The sequence below is a fragment of the Hylobates moloch genome, unplaced genomic scaffold, assembly GCF_009828535.3.
Source record: "Hylobates moloch isolate HMO894 unplaced genomic scaffold, HMol_V3 SCAFFOLD_1, whole genome shotgun sequence".
NCBI classification, from domain to species: domain Eukaryota; kingdom Metazoa; phylum Chordata; class Mammalia; order Primates; family Hylobatidae; genus Hylobates; species Hylobates moloch.
The window spans coordinates 72,183,721-72,204,781 of record NW_026652276.1 but is presented as its reverse complement, the minus strand read 5'-3'; the positions used below and the strand labels follow the sequence as shown (position 1 = coordinate 72,204,781).

The following is a 21,061-nucleotide window of genomic DNA, read 5'->3' as shown; positions in this document are numbered from 1 at the left end:
TGTAAGGCTGTGTTTCCCAAATTCTAGTTATGTCACAGTCGCCTAGCAAACTTGTTAAAATGCAGATTCCTGGGCCCTGTTCCCAGAGGTCCTGTTTCGTTAGGTCTGTGATAGCCCAGGACTCTTTATGTTCACCAAATTTCCTGGATGATTCTATGCAAAGAGCTGTAAACTCTGTTTTGAAAAACATGGAGTTAGGGCCACTTTGGGAAGATTTCAGATCTGATAGTAAGTATATCTGTGTATTTTGATTTGTCCCTTATCCTCATCCTAATACTCTACTTTGCCCCATTACCAGAGTCCTCTTCTATTTGCAGACAGGAGGAAATGTTTGGTGAAAGGCTGGAGGTTGCTAAGAGGAGAGTATTCCTCCAAGAAGCCCTATCCTTGCTCAACCTGGCATTCCCTGTGCTTTCCATGAGGCAGCTTAGTATAGGGTAGTGTTTTTCAAAATTCTATGGGAATTTATTCTTAAAAAGGAGGTTCCATGATAAGAGAAGTGTGAGAAACATTGTGGAAAACAAAGGTAACCAGATGCTTTACTGCAGGATTTCCTAGAGTTTTTATCGTGATAAAATCTTCACCATTTTCTAACTTTTTGGTCACAGGATTTCTCATGGGACCACTGATTCATGGGATGCATTGAAAAACTCAGTGAGTTGAAAGAAAGAAAAATTAGTTTATAACTGCTACTTTTCACCCAAATAATAGAGTGACCTTGGATACATCCTTTATTTTCCTCAAGTTTGTTTTCTCAACTGTGAAATAAGAGTAATCATGCCACCTTACCTAGGTCATAGGGTCATTTTGAGGATTGAATGAAATACATTTGTGACAGTGCTTTGTAAAATATAAAGCGTCATTAGTTGTCATTGGGAAACTAACTGGTTGCATACAAGTTTGGAGAGTAGAGAGAGAGAACTGGACAGTTTCTATTCATCTTTGCTTAGACTTTCCTTAGATTGGCCAAATGGGACTGAAAAATCTGGTCTGTTTGCTTCACCAGGGTTTGTCTTAATACCATGTTAATGGTTAACTAGAAATTCTCTTTTACTACTTTCTGAATTATTCCACTGACACACTGATTTGACTAAATATTATAGTCCTTAATACCTTATAGTCAATGCAGATCCAGGACTAGGAAGTAGCGGCACCTGGTGAAGGAGATGCTCAGGGCTATGAGCTAGTAGGATGGGGAGGGCTAGGACTGGGAAGAACTGGAACCTGGGATGCTGATGTGGTTATTGGGCTGTGCCCCATGATGTGAGTGGTCTCATGCCAAATTTCCTTGTCTTGAAGAGTTTGGCCAAACTTGGGGTCAAATAAGTAAGAGTCATATGTAAGAGATCGAGTATAGTGGGTGGCAAGAGCAGAGAAGGAGGTACCTCTATGCAGAGAAGATGTATATAAATTCAGTAGCTGTGGTGCTGTAATTCTGAGTTGTTAGTGTGGGTTGGAGCTTGATGACAACTGACACCCAAAGGTATGAGAATCAAGGTCCAGACCTTCTGGAGATGAGGCCAAAAAAATCTGTGTCATGTGTCGAAATCTCACCAAGTGAGCTTAGTATTAGCCCTAGTGGTGTAACCATAGTGTAATTTAGCAAAACAATAGGGAAACCCAAATATACCTATGGAACAAGCATAGTGGAACTTGAGAAGAAAGAATAGGAAAGGCTGAAGAGGTCACATATGTGGGGCTAATCTTTCTTACCCCAGATCTCAGGTTTGGAGTACAAAACTAATTTCAGATCATGTCTGCTAGGATGACCAAACTCCTACATCAGCAGTAATAATAGCAAAAGGTTATTGGGGTGCTTATTTTATGACAGGCTTTACTCTAAACACTTTATGTAGTAGCTCAATTCTCAAACTGCACTATGAGTTAGGCACTGTTGTGGGAAGTCAGGGACCCCAAACGGAGGGACCGGCTGAAGCCATGGCAGAAGAACATGGATTGTGAAGATTTCATGGACACTTATTAGTTCCCCAAATTGATACTCTTGTAATTTCTTATGCCTGTCTTAACGGCAATCTCTAAACATAAATTGTAAAGATTTCATGGACACTTATCACTTCCTCAATCAATACCTTTGTGATTTCCTATGCCTGTCTTTACTTTAATCTCTTAATCCTGTCAGCTGAGGAGGATGTATGTCGCCTCGGGACCATGTGATAATTGCATTAACTGCACAAATTGTACAGCAAGTATGTTTGAGCAATATGAAATGTGGACACCTTGAAAAAAGAACAGGATAACAGCAGTTGTTCAGGGAATAAGAGAGATAACCTTAAACTCTGACTGCCAGTGAACCGGGCAGAACAGAGCCATATTTCTCTTCTTTCAAAACCAAATGGGAGAAATATTGCTGAGTTCTTTTTCTCAGCATGGAACATCCCTGAGAAAGAGAATGTGCGCCTGCAGGTAGGTCTCTGAACTGGCCCCCCTGGGTGTAGCCTGTCTCTTATGGTTGAGACTGCAGAGATGAAATAGACTCCAGCTCCCATAGCGCTCCCAGGCTTATTAGGAAGAGGAAATTCCTGCCTAATAAATTTTGGTCAGGCTGGTTGATCTCAAAACCCTGTCTCCTGATAAGATGTTATCAATGACAATGGTGCCCGAAACTTCATTAGCAATTTTAATTTTGCCTCGGTCCTGTGGTCCTGTGATCTCACCCTGCCTCCACTTGCCTTGTGATAGTCTATTACCCTGTTAAGTACTTGATGTCTGTCACCCACACCTATTCGCACACTCCCTCCCCTTTTGAAAATCCCTAATAAAAACTTGCTGGTTTTTGTGGCTTGTGGGGCATCATGGATCCTACCAACGTGTGATGTCTCCCCTGGATGCCCAGGTTTAAAATTTCTCTCTGTTGTACTCTATCCCTTTATTTCTCAAGCCAGCTGATGCTTAGGAAAAATAGAAAAGAACCTACGTGATTATCGGGGCAGGTCCCCCAATAAGGCACTTTAAGTATTTGCATTTTCTAGGTTATAAATTTGATGTAGAGAGAAGCCAAGTAAATTGTTTTAGTTCACACAGCTAATAAATGGTGGTATGCAGACTTGAATTCATAAAGCTTGGCTCCAGAGCTATGTTCTTTTTCACCATTTTAGGCTGCCTCCATCCCACCCCAATGATGGTGAAAAGTATAATTGTTGAAATGAAAAAAATTAATTATGGATCTCAGCAGATTTGAGATGGTAAAAGAAAGAATTAGTGAACCTGAAGAGAGATCTATAGAAATTAACCAACCTGAAGAACACAGAGGGAAAAAAGACATTGAAGAAAAATTAACAGAGCTACAAAGACCCGTGAGACACCATAATGCATTACGACTTAAATGTAAAGGAACTTCCAGAAGGAGGTGAGATAAATGTTCAAAATTTTTTTTGAAAAAATAAGAGGCCCAAACATTCCAAATTTGATGAAAAACATTAGTCTACACAACTGAAAATCTCAACAAACCCAAAGTAGGATAAATACAAAGAGATTGCGACCTGTACACATCCTAGTTAAACTGTTGAAAGATGAAGAGAAAATCTTGAAATCAGCAAGGGAAAAAACAATTGATCATGTACAAGGGAAGGTCAGTATGATTAATGGCTAACTTTCATCTGAAAAATAGAAGTCAGAAGGCAGGGGGATGACATATTCAAAGTGCTGAAAAAAATTGTCAACCAAGAATTTTTTATGTAGCAAAATTATCCTTCAAAAAAAATGAAGTTAAAATAAAGGAAACCCCAAATAAACAGAGATTGAGAGAACTTGTTGCTAGCCAACCTGCCTTACAAGAAATACTAAAGGTTGTCCTTCAGGCTGAACAGAAATGGTAACTGAAGTCCACAGTAAGAAATAAAGAGCACAGGAAATGGCATAGATGTGGGTTAATAAGAAAGATTCTTTAAATATATTTTTCTCATTTTCTCAGTCCCCCCAGCCCCCCAAGTAGCTGGGACTAAAAGCATGCGCCACAATTCCCAGATAATTTATTTTTAGTTTATTTTTTGTGGAGACAAGGTCTCACTGTGTTGCCCAGGCTGATCTTGAACTGTTGGGCTCAAGCCATCTTCCCACTCTAGTCTTCCAAAATGTTGGGATTACAGGTGTGAAACACCATGTCTGGCCAGATGCTATTTTATAATGAAAATATAAGAAGTATATTTATTTATGGCATCACATTCATAAAGCAGAAGCTATGAAAAATACAAGAAGATGCACATTGGTTGCAAAAGTTATTTAATGAATCTCTCTCATTTTATGAGAAATAAATTTAAAAATTAAGATAGATTTAAAAATAAGCAACAGTGTATGTTTTTGTGAATGTTTCATGGGCACTTGAAAAGAGATGCATCCTCTAATTTCAAAGACAGGGTTTGAGGTATCTATCTATATACACTTAATTTTAAATATAATTATATATTTATGATATATGTTATGTATGTCATATGTAAATATATATATATATATGCTTATACCTGCTATGAAGGCTACAGAGACATTTTCAAATTTCAAAAATGTAAGTAGTACAGACAACATTCTCTGACCATAATGCATTACAACTAGAAATAAACAAACATAGAAAACAAAAAGTCCTTACCACCTAGGTATGAAAAAACAAAACCATCTTTAACAGGTCAGGTGAAAAAAATCAAAATGGAAATTGAAGAACACATAGAAAATAATAATTTTCAAAGTACTGTATAACCAAGCTGGGTGCAGTGTTATGCACCTGTAGTCCCAACTACTTGGGATGCTGAGGCAGTAAGATCACTTGGGTCCAGCAGTTCAAAGCTGTAGTGCCCTATGATCATGCCTTTGAATAGCCACTGTACTCCAGCCTGGGCAACATAGTGATTCCCTGTCTGCTAAAAAAAATCAAGAAACAAACAAAAAAACTCCATGTCAGAATTAATGGAAAATAGTTAAAGCAGGGATTAGAGGCAAATTCATAGCCCTGAATACCTATATTAATGATCCAGAAATAATGAAAGCAAATGAATTAAGCTTTCCACCCAAGAAATTAGAATTTTAAAAATCTAAGTAAAACATAAGAAAGGATTTAATAAAATAGAAGTAGAAATTACTGAAGCAGAATGTAGAAACATAGTAGAACCAATATATAAATCATGAGCTTTCTTTGGGACAAAAATAATAAAATAGATCATTTATTAACTAATCAAGAAAAAAGAGTGAAAGTTTAAATATACAAAAAATAAAAACAGGGAGGTAACTACAGATACAGACGAAGTTAAAAGAACTTCTTAGCTTAGTTCCTTGCGAATGAACTTGAACACCTAAATGAAAGGGTCCTTTTTGTAGGAAAATATAATTTAGTGAAAAGAAGGAGACCAGACAGACAAGAATGCAGCATTATTCACTAGTCATTCACAACTAGGCTGAAGTGAGAGAGATTACAGTTTCCTCTCCGGCATGTCTTGTGTAAATACACTTGCCGGCACTGTGTGTTCCTGCTAGAAGAGTAGGCCCGGTGCTGTGGCTCACACCTGTAATCCCAGCACTCTGGGAGGCCAAGGCGGGTGGATTATGAGGTCAGGAGATTGAGACCATCCTGGCCAATATGGTGAAACCCCGCATCTACTAAAAATACCAAAATTAGCTGGGCATGGTGGCAGGTGCCTGTAATCCCAGGTACTCGGGAGGCTGAGGCAGGAGAATTGCTTGAACCCGGGAGGTGGAGGTTGCAGCGAGCCGAGATCATGACACTGTGCTCCAGCCTGGCGAAAGAGAGAGACTCTGTCTCAAAAAAAAAAAAAAAAAAAAAAAAAAGTAGCAGCACTAAAATATAGCACAGCTCCTCCACCTTCACGCCACTCCCACCCCAGGAAGTGACAACAGATTGATTTTTGAAAACAAATCTATGAAATAAACACTTATCTATAAGTCTCCAGTATCCTCCTTCCTATTTCTGTCCCCTCAAAAGGTTGCTAGGCAACTAGGTAGAAAAAACGTCCAAAGCCCTTTTAAAGAGAAGACATGCTTACAATGTCAGAAAAATAAATGTGGGCTTGCTCAGTTACGCCCCCTTACAAACTGCCAGGACCTGCAGCATAATCCATTCAGTAGCAATTATTGCAATTGATCTTGAGGTTGGTGAAAACAATTGGCCATATTCTGGCTTAGTGGAGACATGACCCAAGCCATCCAGGTGTGAGAGGGGGTGCTGCTGTGGTGTCTTTTGCCCTTGAAAGAGGACGAATGTTCAGTAGTTACTGCTGGGGCCTCTCTGCCCATGTGTGTGATTCCATTCTTGCAGTTAGCACAATCTCTATAAAGCCTTTGTAGCGCTCACTGTTGTTGATAACCAGTCTTCCTCAGGAACTGCTGCTACATCTCCTCTGATAATTCATATATCCACCTGACTTTAAATGGAGCCTGTTAGCCTATGCTTCTGTGGGCATTGGCATGCACATTGTCTCTGGTGACCCAGGCTTAGATTGCTCTAAGGAACTGTACAGCCTTCCTACCTGGTATGTGTGCCAGGGTCTGCTCATGGTGACAGGTGTTGATGTTCAGCTGCTAATTTCCCCCATTAGAGACAATGTGGTAGGATCTGATGGTACAATCTGTTCATCTGAGGTCTGCCCTGATTTTTTCTGTCTAGAATATAATGCTAACTTTATGGAAACAATAAAAGAAGGAATAGATGCACAATCTGCCCTTTAAATGGTTTTGCTTTGCTGAGGAAAAAAAAATCCATAGTAGTCAGTTTCTTTTTGTCTATTACAAATTTATTAACAGTGTGTTGTAATTAGGTGCATGGCTCTGCCTTAGAGGACAAATGGTGCTTGTTGAACTGTGACGTTGGTCTTATTGTGGTAAAATGACCCATTTGGTTTTACCAGCTGTGACTTTGGAGGGAGCTAAATGACAGAAAACACAAAAAACTCAACAGATGAAAACATTCTCAGCTCATACTCTCTATCGCTGATCATTCAGCATCTCAAACAAAATTTTCTTTGGATTTGCTTGCTAGTGTCTTACAATCTGAAGAATGCTATGCTTAAGTTGATAGGATGAACTGAAGAATAATATGCTTGAGTTGATGCTTAAGTTGATAGGATGTCAGAAGGGCAACTGGCTTATCATATCAGGCCTGGATTCCCCATTAATATGATATAAAATACTCTAGCAGAATCTAAAGAGGTGGTGTCTCATTAACCAAGAATAAATCCCAAATGCAGAAACAAGATGGTAGTAATTGTGGACTTTGGAATTGGGCTGCCTGCCTTTGAAGCTCGGCTGCACCGTTACCAGCTTCTGAACTTCTCTAAGCCTCTGTTTCCTTATCTCTAAAACAGACTTGTTTATCTTCCTCATAGGGTTTATGTGAGGGTTAAATCAGTGCATTATTAGCACAGTGCTTTCACATAGTAAGTTCTCAAGAAGTGTTAGCTGTTGTTATTATTATCATGAATGACTCAGGCTTCAGAAATAATATTAGACTCTGCAGAAAAATGGTCCAGAAAAACTTTTCCTTATAGGGAAGTCTTGGGTTCCTGACTGGACCTAAAAGAGCCAGGGGGAGACCCATGAATCAGCTCCCTTCAGCTGACTCCCTGCCTTTGACTTAGCACTCATGACTGAGTTGGTGGGAAATTGGGGCCCAGAAGAAAAAAGAGATCCCCTTTTATGGCCATGATCCTGGCAAAAGAGTTTTGAATCACATGGACTTTCACTGGTTCCTTTACCTTTCTATGTTGGGTGAAATCCTAGAGGCAGAGCGACAGGAAAGAGTCAGAAAGGTGCCATGCCACCTGACTCTCCACTTTTTCAGCTCATACAACATTGGAATCATAGGAACGGAAAACCATAAGGAGATTAAGTCTGTATTTGTGGTCCTGTCTCCTCACTGGCCCCTTTGCTGGATCTCTTACTCTACATTTGTATTCTTGACTGTCATTTATCCCAAGGAAGTTTTGGTAAATAAAGGTTTACAAAAGGATGCCTCACAGAACATTCCCATTTCAAATAAGGAACTTCTGGATTGAAAAACTGTGAGTCGTAATGAGGAAATTTCATGCCCATCACAAGACATATCTTTTTAAGTAGGGGAAGAGGATTTCTATAATCTCTTCATTATCTCTCAAATATATACAAGTGCTCCAATGTCAGAGGAGACTGGACTCATTCAGTTGACGATAGCTTGAAGTTGCCTATTGCAAGCCCCAAATTGAAATTCCTTAAAAGCCAGTTTTTCATCTTTTTTTTAAAGAGCATTATAACATTCCTGGCCTCTCTCTGTTTTCTAATTCACTTCGTTCCTGCACCTTTCAGCACTGAATCTACCCTTTGCTCTGCTTTGGGATGCTGGAGTGGACTTGGTGAACGAAACTTCTTTGCCGTGTGGCAGATGTTAAGCTTTGTCAGTAGAGGGCACTAGAAGGCCACTGCAAGAGGAAAGAACGCTCTTCCAGGTTTCAGTGTGCTTTTTCCTTATTGCTTCTGTGGCCTTTGGCTCTCAGTGGCATTTGGGACACCCTGTGGTGCTCACCCTCCAGCGAATTCTTCTGGCACCTCATCTGGTGGCTTCTCAATGAGTTTCACAGGCACCCCAGCAGGTGGTCTTATGCTTGCCAGCCTTGGCTTGTCTCACCTCAGAGAACTTCACCACGAGGCCCATAGTGATAGCCTTTCCACTGAGGCCTGAATCTCAGGGTTGAGTTTGGGGGCAGGGGCTCTTTCAAATTTGTTTCTTCCTGGGTACTCCATCTCAGTAGAGGTAGCAGCTGCTTCCAGTGCCTGCTATATCTGTATTCTTTAGAATTCTCTTTACTCCTTAGTATCTAATCCCCTGTTACAAGTTAAACATTCTGTTTTGTTTTGTTTTGTTTTGAGATGGAGTCTCGCTCTGTCACCCAGGCTGGAGTACACTGGTACAATCTTGGCTCACTGCAACCTCCACCTCCCAGGTTCAAGCCATTCTCCTGCTTCAGCCTCCCGAGTAGCTGGGATTACAGATGCCTACCACCATGTCCGGCTAATTTTTGTATTTTTAGTAGAGACAAGGTTTCACCATGTTGGCCAGGTTGGTCTCGAACTCCTGACCTCAGGTGATCCACCCGCCTCAGCCTCCCAAAGTGCTGGGATTACAGGCGTGAGCCACCATGCCTGGCCTAAGTTAAACATTCTTTATATTAAATTTTCTTTGTTTAAATTTCTGGTGTGGTTTCTGTCTTTTGATTGGACCCAAACTGATAGATGCTAGAGGATGAGAAGTGATTTATGCAGATGGTGAGTTTGGGGAGGAACTGGTCATGCATGGTCCTGCTCTTTCCCTTCTGCTTTCTCCTGGTAGTTAGCCTGCCTGCTTGATTGCTCTCAGCATAGTTAAGCTCAGGGGCAGAGGCTCTGCTCCTGAGTGAGGTACCTCTGGTGGTCCAGCCCAGTCCCAAGACTGGCCAGATAAGTCTACCTCTACCTCTGCCTTTCAGTTTGAGAAAGCCCACTCTGCAGATGAAAGCTACATTCTCCAAGATCAGTTCTATCCATAATAAAGGTATTATTTTGGATCTTATCTGCTGACTGTGTTCATCACGTTCAGAATCCAGGTAGGGAGAAGTCCTGCTTTTTATTGCCACTACCCTTTCCCCAATAATTTTCATATAAAACAACTATTTTAAAATAACTTGCCACCAGAAAAAGTGATTGATGAGCACGGCATGTTTAACCTTTGGCTTTAACTATACCTGGCCCTCCACCATACTACTGTGGTTTTTATCCCACCACACATATAAAGCTTTTTTTATTTTTCTTAAAATGCTATTCTAATTGAGGAGTGATTCTACATCTCTCATTAGACACACTGTAATGATCACCTTCAAAGAACACACTTCCAAAGAACCCATGTAAACAGTCCAGAATTTGATGATGGAAAAGCATTTAGAGAACAACATGATCTATTTGAAACACATCTCTTTAAAATCATAATTTTTTAAAAAAATTATGCATTTACAAGTGTGTGTGAAAAAGAACAGGGTTGTGGTTTCCACACTACATGTGAAGGACCACCTAGGAAAAGGGTCGTTAGCCAGCCCTGGGGCAAGGTCTACTTCCCTGACACATTGGACATTAACAGTTGGAATTGATGATATTGCCGAGTTCTTATTGAAGGAGGAAATTAAAGAATGGATGTCAGTAAATGACCACATTGGCTCAGACACACTCACTTGTCCCCTCCATCATCTCTATTGACATGGCACCTTCTATTGTCCTTGACTTTCTCCTGCACTCTTCACACATGGCTGAATTGCTTATGCATCCTGTGTGTTTGTGTAAGGAGAGTACAGTAGAGGGAAAGGTACCCCAATGTGCTTTAGAGATAATGAGAAAATGTGACTCATGCCTTTTGTGAACATTTAAATTTTGAGGTAGTGGTCAAGGATTAACAGAGCTTGGTGACACCCCCCAACCTCTGCAAGTCATTCCCACAGGCCTAGGGTAATAATACCTGACATGGGAAACATGTAATCTTCATATTCTGGGATGACCTTTGAAGCAGATTGGTGCTGGGCTGGAAAGCCAGAGGACGTGAACACCTGTCACTTACTGACTATAGTGGTTAGGAATGGTTTATTATGAACTGTGTGATTCAATGTGGTAACTTTACATTTTAGTGATTATAGCCTAACATTGCAAATGGCATTATTTAAGGTATAGGACCAAACAGGTCATTAAGAATCAGAAGCAAAAGAATCAACAAGGCTGGGTGTGGTGGCTCACACCTGTAATCCCAGCACTTTGGGAGGCCAAGGAGGGCAGATCACAAGGTCAGGAGATCGAGACCATCCTGGCCCACATGGTAAAACCCTGTCTCTACTAAAAAAAAAAAAATTAGCTGGGTGTGATGGCACACTCCTGTTTTCCCAACTACTCGGGAGGCTGAGGCAGGAGAATCACTTGAACCCAGGAGACGGAGATTGAAGTGAGCTGAGATTGCGCCACTGCACTCCAGCCTGGGTGACAGAGCAAGACTCCTTCTCAACAACGACAAAGAAGAATCAACAAGCTTGAAATTTAACTACAAGCTTTTGCTTTTCTCCTTACTACCTTTGGTAATTTCTTCAGTTACTGTAAAGTATCATAGTTATTAATCATAGAAGCTTCCCTTTCTTAGACAGTGGTGATCTAAGGCTGAGATGTGATCTAGGAGCATTTCGTCTTTGCTTTCTTCCAGACATTTCCCCATCTAATTTTCTCCTTATACACCTCTTCTTCTCTTCCTTTTCCCTACTTTAAGGGATTGACCCTGATTGGGAGGTGCCTTTGTGGTGGATTTAGCACTTAGCATGGATATCTTTTCTAACCTGGACAAATCTTTCACATTTAATGATGGTATAGTATGTAGCATTGTGTTACTGATTTCTGTTTCATTTTCATATCATCTATTTTCTAATTATAAATGTCTCCAACTATTTCTGTAATTTTTTCAAATGTTTTCTCTAGTGGAATTATTAGCATGTATCTATATACTATATATAAATTATATATATAATGTATAAATATATATATTTGAAAGACAGTCTCACTTTGTCACCCAGGCTGGAGTACAGTGGCTCCACCTCGGCTCACTGCAGCCCCAACCTCCCAGGTTCAGACGATCCTCCTGCCTCAGCCTCCCAAGTAGCTGATACTACAGGCACCTGCCACCATGCCTGGCTAAGTGTTGTATTTTTAGTAGAGACAGGGTTTCGTTGTGTTGCCCAGGCTGGTCTTGAACTCTTGAGCTCAAGTGATCTGCCCGCCTCAGCCTCTCAAAGTGCTAGGATTACAGACATGAGCCACCACACTGGCCACATATGTATATTTTGAATATATCTTCGTCTGTGTCACGTATGCTGAGGTTATTACCCAGGGATACCCACCACTGGAACGAGGTAGCAGATTCTTGCAAGTGGAACCCAGCAATAAGGTTCAAAGTTTGTAGCTGCTGGAATCGAACCACTCAAGGTCACTATTTACAGTGTGTTCTATGGAGTTTTGGCCCACAGAGCACTAATCATAATCCTGTGGGACCATTTGCTGATTGCTTCCTCCTTGGCTGTAGCTCTGTTGCCCCCACCGCTCTGAAATTGCTGGCTGAGCCACCCCCAGAAGATGCGGCAGTATATTCTCTCTTTGCATTTAAGTTTCTTGGAATGATACTAAGTGTTCACTTGTCAGTGCTTTTGCCACCTAAGAAATATTTTAAAAGTTTGAAATCCCATATGACATGTGGCATATGTAAGCCATTTCAGCCTTCTTTCTAATAGTAACAAAAATAGAAACAACCTAAATGTTCACCAATACATGAATGGCTAAATAAACTATAGTTACCCACTTTGTGGAATGCCATTTAGGTATGAAAGTGATATGGATGAACTTTAAGCTGTATTACTGAATGGAAAAAATAAGTACCAGGACATTTATGTGGTTTATAATCCCATTTCTGTTGGGATTATACACTCAACTATATTATAAAAATTATAAAAATTAAGGCCGGGTGTGGTGGCTCATGCCTATGATCCCAGCACTTTGGGAGGCCAAGGCAGACAGATCACCTGAGGTTAGGAGTTCAAGACCAGCCTGGCCCACATGGTGAAACACTGTCTCTACAAAATTTAGCTGGGCATGATGGCAGGTGTCTGTAATCCCAGCTACTTGGGAAGCTGAGCCAGGAGAATCACTTGAACCTCAGAGGCAGAGGTTGCAGTGAGCCAAGATCGCTCCATTGTACTCCAGCCTGGGCAACTGAGCGAGACTCTGTCTCAAAAAAAAAAAAAAATTAATATATCATCCAATTTATATTGTAACATTTACTTACAGCAGAGACAGTGTGTGTGTGTGTGTGTATATATATGTAATACTTATAGCAGATACTACAAATGCATGTAATAAAAGGTCTAAAAGAATACAACCCATACTGATAATGGGGAGTAGACTCTATAATGAGGAGGAATTTTGCTTTTTATTCTCTACATTCCAGTATTGGGGATTTTTTTTTTTCTCTGTCGCCAGGCTGGAGTGGAGTGGCACCATCTTGGCTCACTGCAACCTCCACCTCACAGGTTCCAGTGATTCTTCTGCCTCAGCTTCCTGAGTAGCTGGGATTACAGGCGCAGGCCACCACACCCGGCTAATTTTTGTATTTTTTTATTTTTATTTTATTTTTTTACTATGGATGGGGTTTCACCATGTTGGCCAGGCTGGTCTCGAACTCCTGACCTCAAGTGATCTGCCTGCCTTGGCCTCCCAAAGTGCTGGGATTACAGGGGTGAGCCACTGCACCCGGCCAGGGAATGTTTCTTACACTGAGATGAATCATGTATTACAATTAAATGTGAACTTTTAAAAATAATTAATTTTGAACAGGTAAGATGTGACTTAGGGAGAAAAGCAAATTTAGGAACAGCTGGGGCAAGATAGAGAGACACAGACACATAACTAACTATTCAACTTTATTAATGGGATCTACCGATTGTAATCAGAATGGCAGCTCTGTTGCTGTAGTTAATACTATCAGAACAGTTAATTACACTCAAATGTCTTGCTTTCTTGCTTTTATGAGTAAGTAAATGGAATGTTTTTCTAACACATTCCTAAGTGTTTAACTGGATGTTAACAATTGTTTCTTAGTTATTATACTTCATTCTTTCTATCTTCCTCTGTTATTCCCCTTCTCCCCTAACACCCTCCTCCCCTAGTTAGCTGATTTATGTCCCCTCTGTGAACAGAGGTCCTGCTTTAAAATTCGCAGCTTTCAGGAAGCCTTTCTTAATTAACTCTGCCTCACTGAGAAATTTTTTACTCAGCATCTCCTTGGTGAGTGTGCTTTAATGTTTGAGGGCTTAATTTTGCACCTTCTTGAGGCATTGCTTGCTAATTGGTTTTCTGTCATTTTTTTGCATATATGTTCTCTTAATTCATCTTCCAAAGTAATGGACTCTTCACGAGATAAAATACAGAAAAGAGTGAGGTATATGGGCATTGGAGACAGAAATACCTGAATTTAAAACGCGGTTCTTCCAATTTTTGCTGAATGTTTTTTAGAAAATTTCTTCTTTTAAGTTGCGTTTTCTTCACTTGTGAAACTGGGATAATTCCTATTTAATAGGATTATTGCAACGTTTAGTTGACCTACATGTGAAGCACTTGGCATGAAGCTTTGTGGTAGTAAGCACTCAACATATGATGGTTATTGGTATTCATCTCCTTCTGTCTCTGACCCACCATGTATGTGTGTATAATGGTCGTGACATCAGTTAATGTCTACAGTGAGGTTTAAATCATGATTTATTTGCTCATTTTGGTTATATATATTCAGGGACCTGGTGACATTTGGGCTTCAAAAGTAGAGGAATGAGGCTTATATTTTCAAATCCAAATCAAGTCAATACTCCTTTATTCTTCAAACCTGCTTGCTGTGAATAATGTAGTTGGAATGTGCTCATATCCGAAAGAGCTGTTCCATATTTGTCTAATTTTATGCTACTTTGAAGACCAAGTCATATTTTGTCCTATCACCATTTCTTGGCCTACCTACAACATGTATATGTTTGTGTGCGTTCATTCAAAAACTTTACCAAGTAGTTCTGTGCTGGGCACTACAGAGACACATGAAACATGAGTAGGAGCCTGCCAGGTGGACAAATTAGGGAGAGTATTCTAAACTGGAGGTACATCATGTGCAAAGGCCCTGAGGCATGAAATAATAGGACCTGTTTTGGAGCTACAAGTACTGTGCAGCACAGTGCTACAGCATCTGGTGAGCAAGTGATTTAAGATGAAATCAAATAGACAGGTAGGTGGCAGGCAAGACCATTTGTATCTATCATGCAAAGGAGTTAACATTTTATCATTCTGGCAGTGTGCATCTGCTGAAGAATTTTGAGCAAGGAAACAATGAGATCATATTTGTATGTTATAAAGAAATTCTAGCTACCAAGTACAAGATGGATTAGAGGGGTATGAGGTAGAGGGAAAGAGAAAAACAAGGAGGACACTGGAGTAGTATTGGTATGAGATGATGAGTGACTGGACGAGGATGCGAAAGAGGGGACAGGTTATGAGTTAGGGATTTAGGAAGTAGAACTGAGAAGACTCGATATTTGATTGTTATATTAGTTTTCTATTACTGTCATAACAAATCACCACAAACTTAGAGGCTGAAAACAACACAAATTTGTTATCTTATGGTTCTTTAAGTTAGAAGTCTGCCATGGGTCTCAGTGGGCTAAAATCAGTGTTGTCAGTAGGGCTGTACTGCTTTCTTAAGGCTTAGGGGAAGTTTGTTTTCTGGCTCATTCAGGTTATTAGCAGAATTCATTTCCTTGCTTCTGTAGAATTGAGGATCTCATTTCTTTGCTAGGTATCAGCTGAGGCCCATTTCCATCTTCCAGATGCTGCCTGCATTCCTTGGCTCATGGCCACTTCCTCCATTTTCGAAAGCAGCAATGACGGGTTAAGTCCTTTTCATACGTTGAATCTCTCCTGCCTCTTCTTTTTTCTTTCTGCCTCCCTCTTCCACTTTAAAAGACTCATGTGATTAAGTTGGGCCCATCCAGGTAATCCAAGACAACTTCCTGTCTCTAGGATCTTTACCTTAATTACACAAATAAAGTCCCTTTACCATATAAAGTAGCATTTAATAGGTTCTGAGGATTAGAATGCGGACATCTTTGAGGGAGCCATTATTCTGCCTGCTTTAATTGGATATGGGGTTAAGGGAGAATGTAGAATCCAGGTTTCTGACTTCAACAACCGGGGGCGATGCAGCCTTAAGAAAGGAAGATGTTTGGTTTTGAACATGTTGACCTTAAGATGTCTCTGGGAAATCAAAACGCAACCATCTAGTAAGTAGTCAGATGCACCAGCTAAAAGGCAGACAAGAAATCAAGGCATGTTAGGAAGCTGTCAACATACAGTAAGCCCTCAGTGAATGTATGGAATGGGAAGAGAATAGGGAGAAAAACAGGATTCTGGGTTCAATAATATTCTAGCTGCAACAGAGGGAGAAGCACTCACAAATGAAACAAAAGAATAACCTACATGGTTTCCCTTCACTGGTGTTTTTCTGGGTTGTGAGAGAATTAGAATTTATATTGCCAGTCCTAACAAAGTACTGCAAAGTCTTCAAATTCATTTGGTTTTCATTATGTCAGATAATAATCTTTCACAAGATCTTGCTTTACTGAACCAAGGTAGGATGAACTCCAGGAAAGGCAGGACATTTACAGGATCAAATGAGGTTCTCTTAACCAACTTTCTATGATGCTGGGCTTCAAAGAAGATGTTTCCTTGTGTGGTGTTTATGTGAAGCCATAGAGAGTTGATGGTGACCTGGGTGAGTGGTGGTTTGCTGCCATTCTCTTCAGGCCAACAACTAAACAATACCCCTTGTGCATATTTCCTGCTGAGAAAGAGACTGAAAACAGGAAGGTACATTGTTCTCTATACTAAAGTGGATATTCACCATCCATTTCTCACTGGACCCTTGCGAGGTCACTCTCTACTTATGGAAGAGAGACGCCCCTTCCCTGCTGGGCTGGCCAGTGTTGAGCCTACTAGTGTCGTTTCAGTCAAATCTGTTCAGTCTGTCTACAAATGACTTAGTCATGGTGAACTGCTTTGGGAGTGAATTAAGTCTATTAGACAGTAGATTGCTTAAGCAGCTCTTCTCTGTGGGACTGACCTTAGTGAGGACAGAGTGATCAGGAAACCTGAGAAGATCAAGGAAAGTGCACATCCTGGAAAGGACTGTAGAGATGATCTAGGATAACCAACTCACTGAAAGATGTAGCACCAAAGCTGCCCACAGAGGTGAGCTGGCAGGCCATGTAAAACCTCAGATAGCCACAGGCAGTAAGAACTGCTCAGCCAAACTAGGGTTGAAGCTGAAGTTATATGATGGTACTAGGGAAAGATGAAGGCATATATTGTTGAATGGAGTGAATGAGATAAAGAGGCAGCCTCCTCCTTTGTCTCTGATCCAGGAGAAGGGGGAAAAAATTTAACTGCTATTCTTTCTGGGTAATACACAGATAATTTACAAGTTTTTGAATTGTAAGATATGAAGGGTAACTAAATTCATATGCAGAACAGATAAATCATCTCCTTCCTCTAATCATTCTTCCTTCTCACCTTATCCTTCCTCCCTGCTCTCTCTTCAGATCCAAAAGATCATATATAGTCTAGCCTCAACAAATTAGGTTTTTTGGACTTACTACGCTTTTTAACATCCCTGTGTCTTGGTACATATTATTTTCTGAGCCTAAAATGGCTTCACTCTCCTCTATCTTGAAAAATCCAATCGAATTTTCAGGAGCCAGCTCAAGTTTATCTTCTTTATAAAGTCTTTTGAGACTCCCTAGATTGAGTAAGCAGCATCTTAATTATTCTACCCACATATGGTGCTTGTGCTTCTAGTATATCACTTATCATATTATGTTCTAATCATATGGTAGGAAAATACTCGGAAGGGTTATCTGACTGAGGATTAGACTCAGCTGCATGTACCAGTGGCTTGAAGAAGATGGAAGTTTATTTCTCTCTCTTAGTAAGGAAGATTAGGGGGAAGCAGACTAGAGCTGGTCTGGAAGCTTTGCAATGTCATCATGAATCCAGTTTTCTATCTGTTTGTTTTGTCATATTCAGCTCATAGTTTTCATTTTCAAGTTCATCTGATGTCCACAATGGCTGCTCAAGCTCTAGCCATCATACCCATGCTCTAAAAAGAAAGAAGGGGGCAAGAGAAGAATGGCATGTCTCCCCTCTTTTAAGGAGACTTTCTGGAAATACCGTATCATAATTCTATTTATATATCATTGACTAGAACTCGGTCACAGAACCACATCTAGCTGTAAGGAACTCAAGAAATTGTAATCTTTATTATGGCAGCAGTATGCTGAAATAAAAATTGTACCATAAGAAATGAGAAGATAATGGATATCGAGGGGCAAATTGTGATCACATTATCTGATATATATTTATTTCTGGTAATTCTTGCTGCTTCCCATTCCTCTGCCTATTGAATCTGAGCAATCCATGGCTTTAGGAAGCAGTTAGAATCCCGGTAAAAACAAGGATCACATATGATGGCTTTTAAATTTACAGCCATAAGTCAGGTGTGCAGAACTGTCACTTTTTTCATTTTCTGAACTTGAGTTGCCGACAAGCCCCTAGTTCCGTGTATTGCTAGAAAAAAGTCTCATCAATTAAAGGTAATACAGTCACTTCTGTTTTGAAATCAGATCTCTTTGGGGTATTCAGTCAAATTCAGGGCCCTTCCCCCATCCCTCACCCCCCCTTTTTTTTTGCCCTCTCACCAGGAGGTGGTCTGCTTACCTAAAGTTCTTTCTGCCATTCTCTCATTCTCTTGGACCTCCAATTATTAGGTATGGTATACGTCTGTCTCCTTCTCTACCCAGGATCTTCATGGAGTCTGGGACGTGTTTTGACTGTTTGACTTTCTCCAGTGCTTATTGCAGAAGTTGATACATAGGAAATCGTTAAAAATATGACTATGAATTTATAAGTATACTTTAAATGCATCACATAATTAATTCAAATGGTACCATAATGATCTGAAAATCCTGTACAATTAAAAGTCTATTTCACTAAAGCCCCTAGCACTATGTTTATAGCTTTCTTATGGCACTAATAATCCTCAGCTCTGTTATAGTAGTTTGTGTGCTTGCCTCACCCCTCATTAGGGTGTCTGCTTCTGGAAGAATGTTCCTGATCTTTGTAACTTTCACAGGTCCTGAGAAGGCCAGGGACATAGTAGGTCTTCAGTCAATGAAAATGAATGACTACAGGAATAGGGGTTGGCACTTTATAATCTACCACTAAAAAATGACTCTCATGTGAGAACAAACAGATTTTATTAGAGCTATTTAGAATGATATCAATAAAAACAAGTTAATATTTTGCCTTTAATGAAACTCTTCTTTTTTAAGAAAAAATTGCTGTTGTTTTTTCAGAAATCCTCCACCTACTTTACTTCATCCAGAAAAATGGTGTGAAGAATTCAACCACTTTATTTCACAGTGAGTATTTCTTCCACTAAAAATTGCCTATCTAGCAAGGCCTTGAACAGTGATTGGAGAAATCCAGGCTGTGGAATTTACTTGGCACTAGGGGTTGTTATGCCTGTTAGCACATTATGACTCAGGGTTTGTTCTAGTAAATGATAGAAGATGCCTTTGCAAGATGTGAAATGTAAGGCATTCCATTTGACTCTCAGTTGTAATAAGTCCTTCTTATCATATGGGTCACATTTATCTGAGAACCTACTTTGTCTTAGGGCAAATATTGACAACTTGTCATGTTTAATGGGGAGAGATGAAACATCTAAAAATCTGATGCCCACACTAGGACCAAAGAGAAGACAGAAGGTAGCAGCCTCCAACAGAGTTTTTGCAGTGTGAAAGTTGGGCTTGCTCTAGGATCTGTGGCATGGGAACAAAGGTTCAGTTTCCAAGATGATTGAGGGACAAAGTAGAATCTCAGGCCTGGGGTACCAAGGTAAGGTATCGCAGCCAAGGCTCAAGGTATGAGGAACAAAATGAAGGCCAAGATGATGGTGTGACATACCTGGTAGGAGCTATGTCACTAGGCAAGTATTACTGGGACTCAGACAGGAGCAGAATCAACAGTGAAACCAACAGTGGCTCAGTGCTGGGGTCATGGGCTTTTGGACCACACTGGTCCTAAGTCTGAGAAAGATACTCAGACTACTGGAGGAGGTTACAAGGCCCCAAGCTAGGGACCTGGTGAATTGAGGGGACAGGAATCTAGACCAGGCATTACCAACCATACCAAGGCACAGGAGCTTGGAAGAAGTACTGTGGGATCTAGTATATGAAACAAGGTGTTCAGAGGTCGTGGGAGGAGAAAAGAAGTGACCAAAATAGCTGATAAATAAGAAGTGGGCGAGGGTCAACACAAATTTTTCTAATTTATGCCTCTGTGCAAACTTAGCTTTCACAAAGAAGCCAGGCAATAAAGCAAAGTGGGTCTTTTGATCATCTTCCTTAATAAATCACAATACAGATCAACAATCTCTTATCCATAATTCCAAAATCCAAACAGCTCCGAAAGATAAAAGTTCTTTTGTAGTTGAGTCATTTAGCAGCAAAACCTAACCTTACGTGAACTGATTTGATGGTAACATATGACCTTAACTGTGAGGCTATTTATAGTTGTTATTTATCTTACTTGATGTGAATATTCATGTGTTTGGCAGCAGATATATTTGTTTGGTTATAGTATGCTGCCCCAGATCCTGCTAGGGCTGTTACATAATATACAGTAAATGTACCAGTTTACCTTTCCAAAATTCGATAAAGTTCTGAATTCCAAAATACATTTGGCTCCAGGGGGTTTGTGTAAACAGCTATGAACCTGTGTTTCACTTTCATTTTAATTTCAAATGTAGTATAGTTCAGGGTCCCTGAATTTGTTTGCTTGTCCTATCCCTCCTGGACTTTTGCCATGTTCCTCAGGAAAGGGCAGTGGAAAAGAACTCAAAGACCCCTACTAAAAAAGACTGTGTTAGAACATGACCATGAAGTTGAAGGTCAGGGGTGGAGGTTATCTCGTTGCCCCTTTAGCCCCGTGTTGACATTTTTGTCCTGGCTGCAGAATGCACTAGGAACAGCCACAGGTCAAAGGTGATGGTGTCAGGCCATGTTGAGAGGAAAAACAGATACTTGTAGGAGGGATGATGCTCACATAAGAGCAGTGGAAGAGCGACTTCCAGAGGTTTGGGACCCAAAAGAGTAGGTAGAGGGAACTAAAGGGCTGAAGACATGCTGGTAGCTTGGGACCGCATTTCAGACCACCCCAAGGAAAGAAATCTGGGAGCTAAGGTTCCGCTAATTTTGCTGGTAAAGCCTGGATCCAAAGGTTTTTCCTTTTCATTTCATTGCTGCACACAGATACCCTTGACTGACCTTGTCTAAGCTGTTGTCCTAGAAAAATCCATTACATATTCACTAATACGCCTTCCCATACCAAACTCTCCTGATGCCTCTAAAAATGTGATTTGACTCACAAAACT

General features: G+C 40.4%; 1 protein-coding gene across 1 annotated transcript in view; it reads left to right on the top strand.

Annotated features, from left to right (window-relative positions):
- The window catches only part of MYO3B (myosin IIIB), a 476,027-nt gene that overhangs the window by 120,788 nt on the left and 334,178 nt on the right, over positions 1-21,061 (top strand). Inside the window, exon 8 of the mRNA XM_058435743.1 lies at positions 18,981-19,046. Coding sequence (XP_058291726.1) covers positions 18,981-19,046 — 66 coding nt within the window. The remainder of the gene's footprint in view (positions 1-18,980; positions 19,047-21,061) is intronic.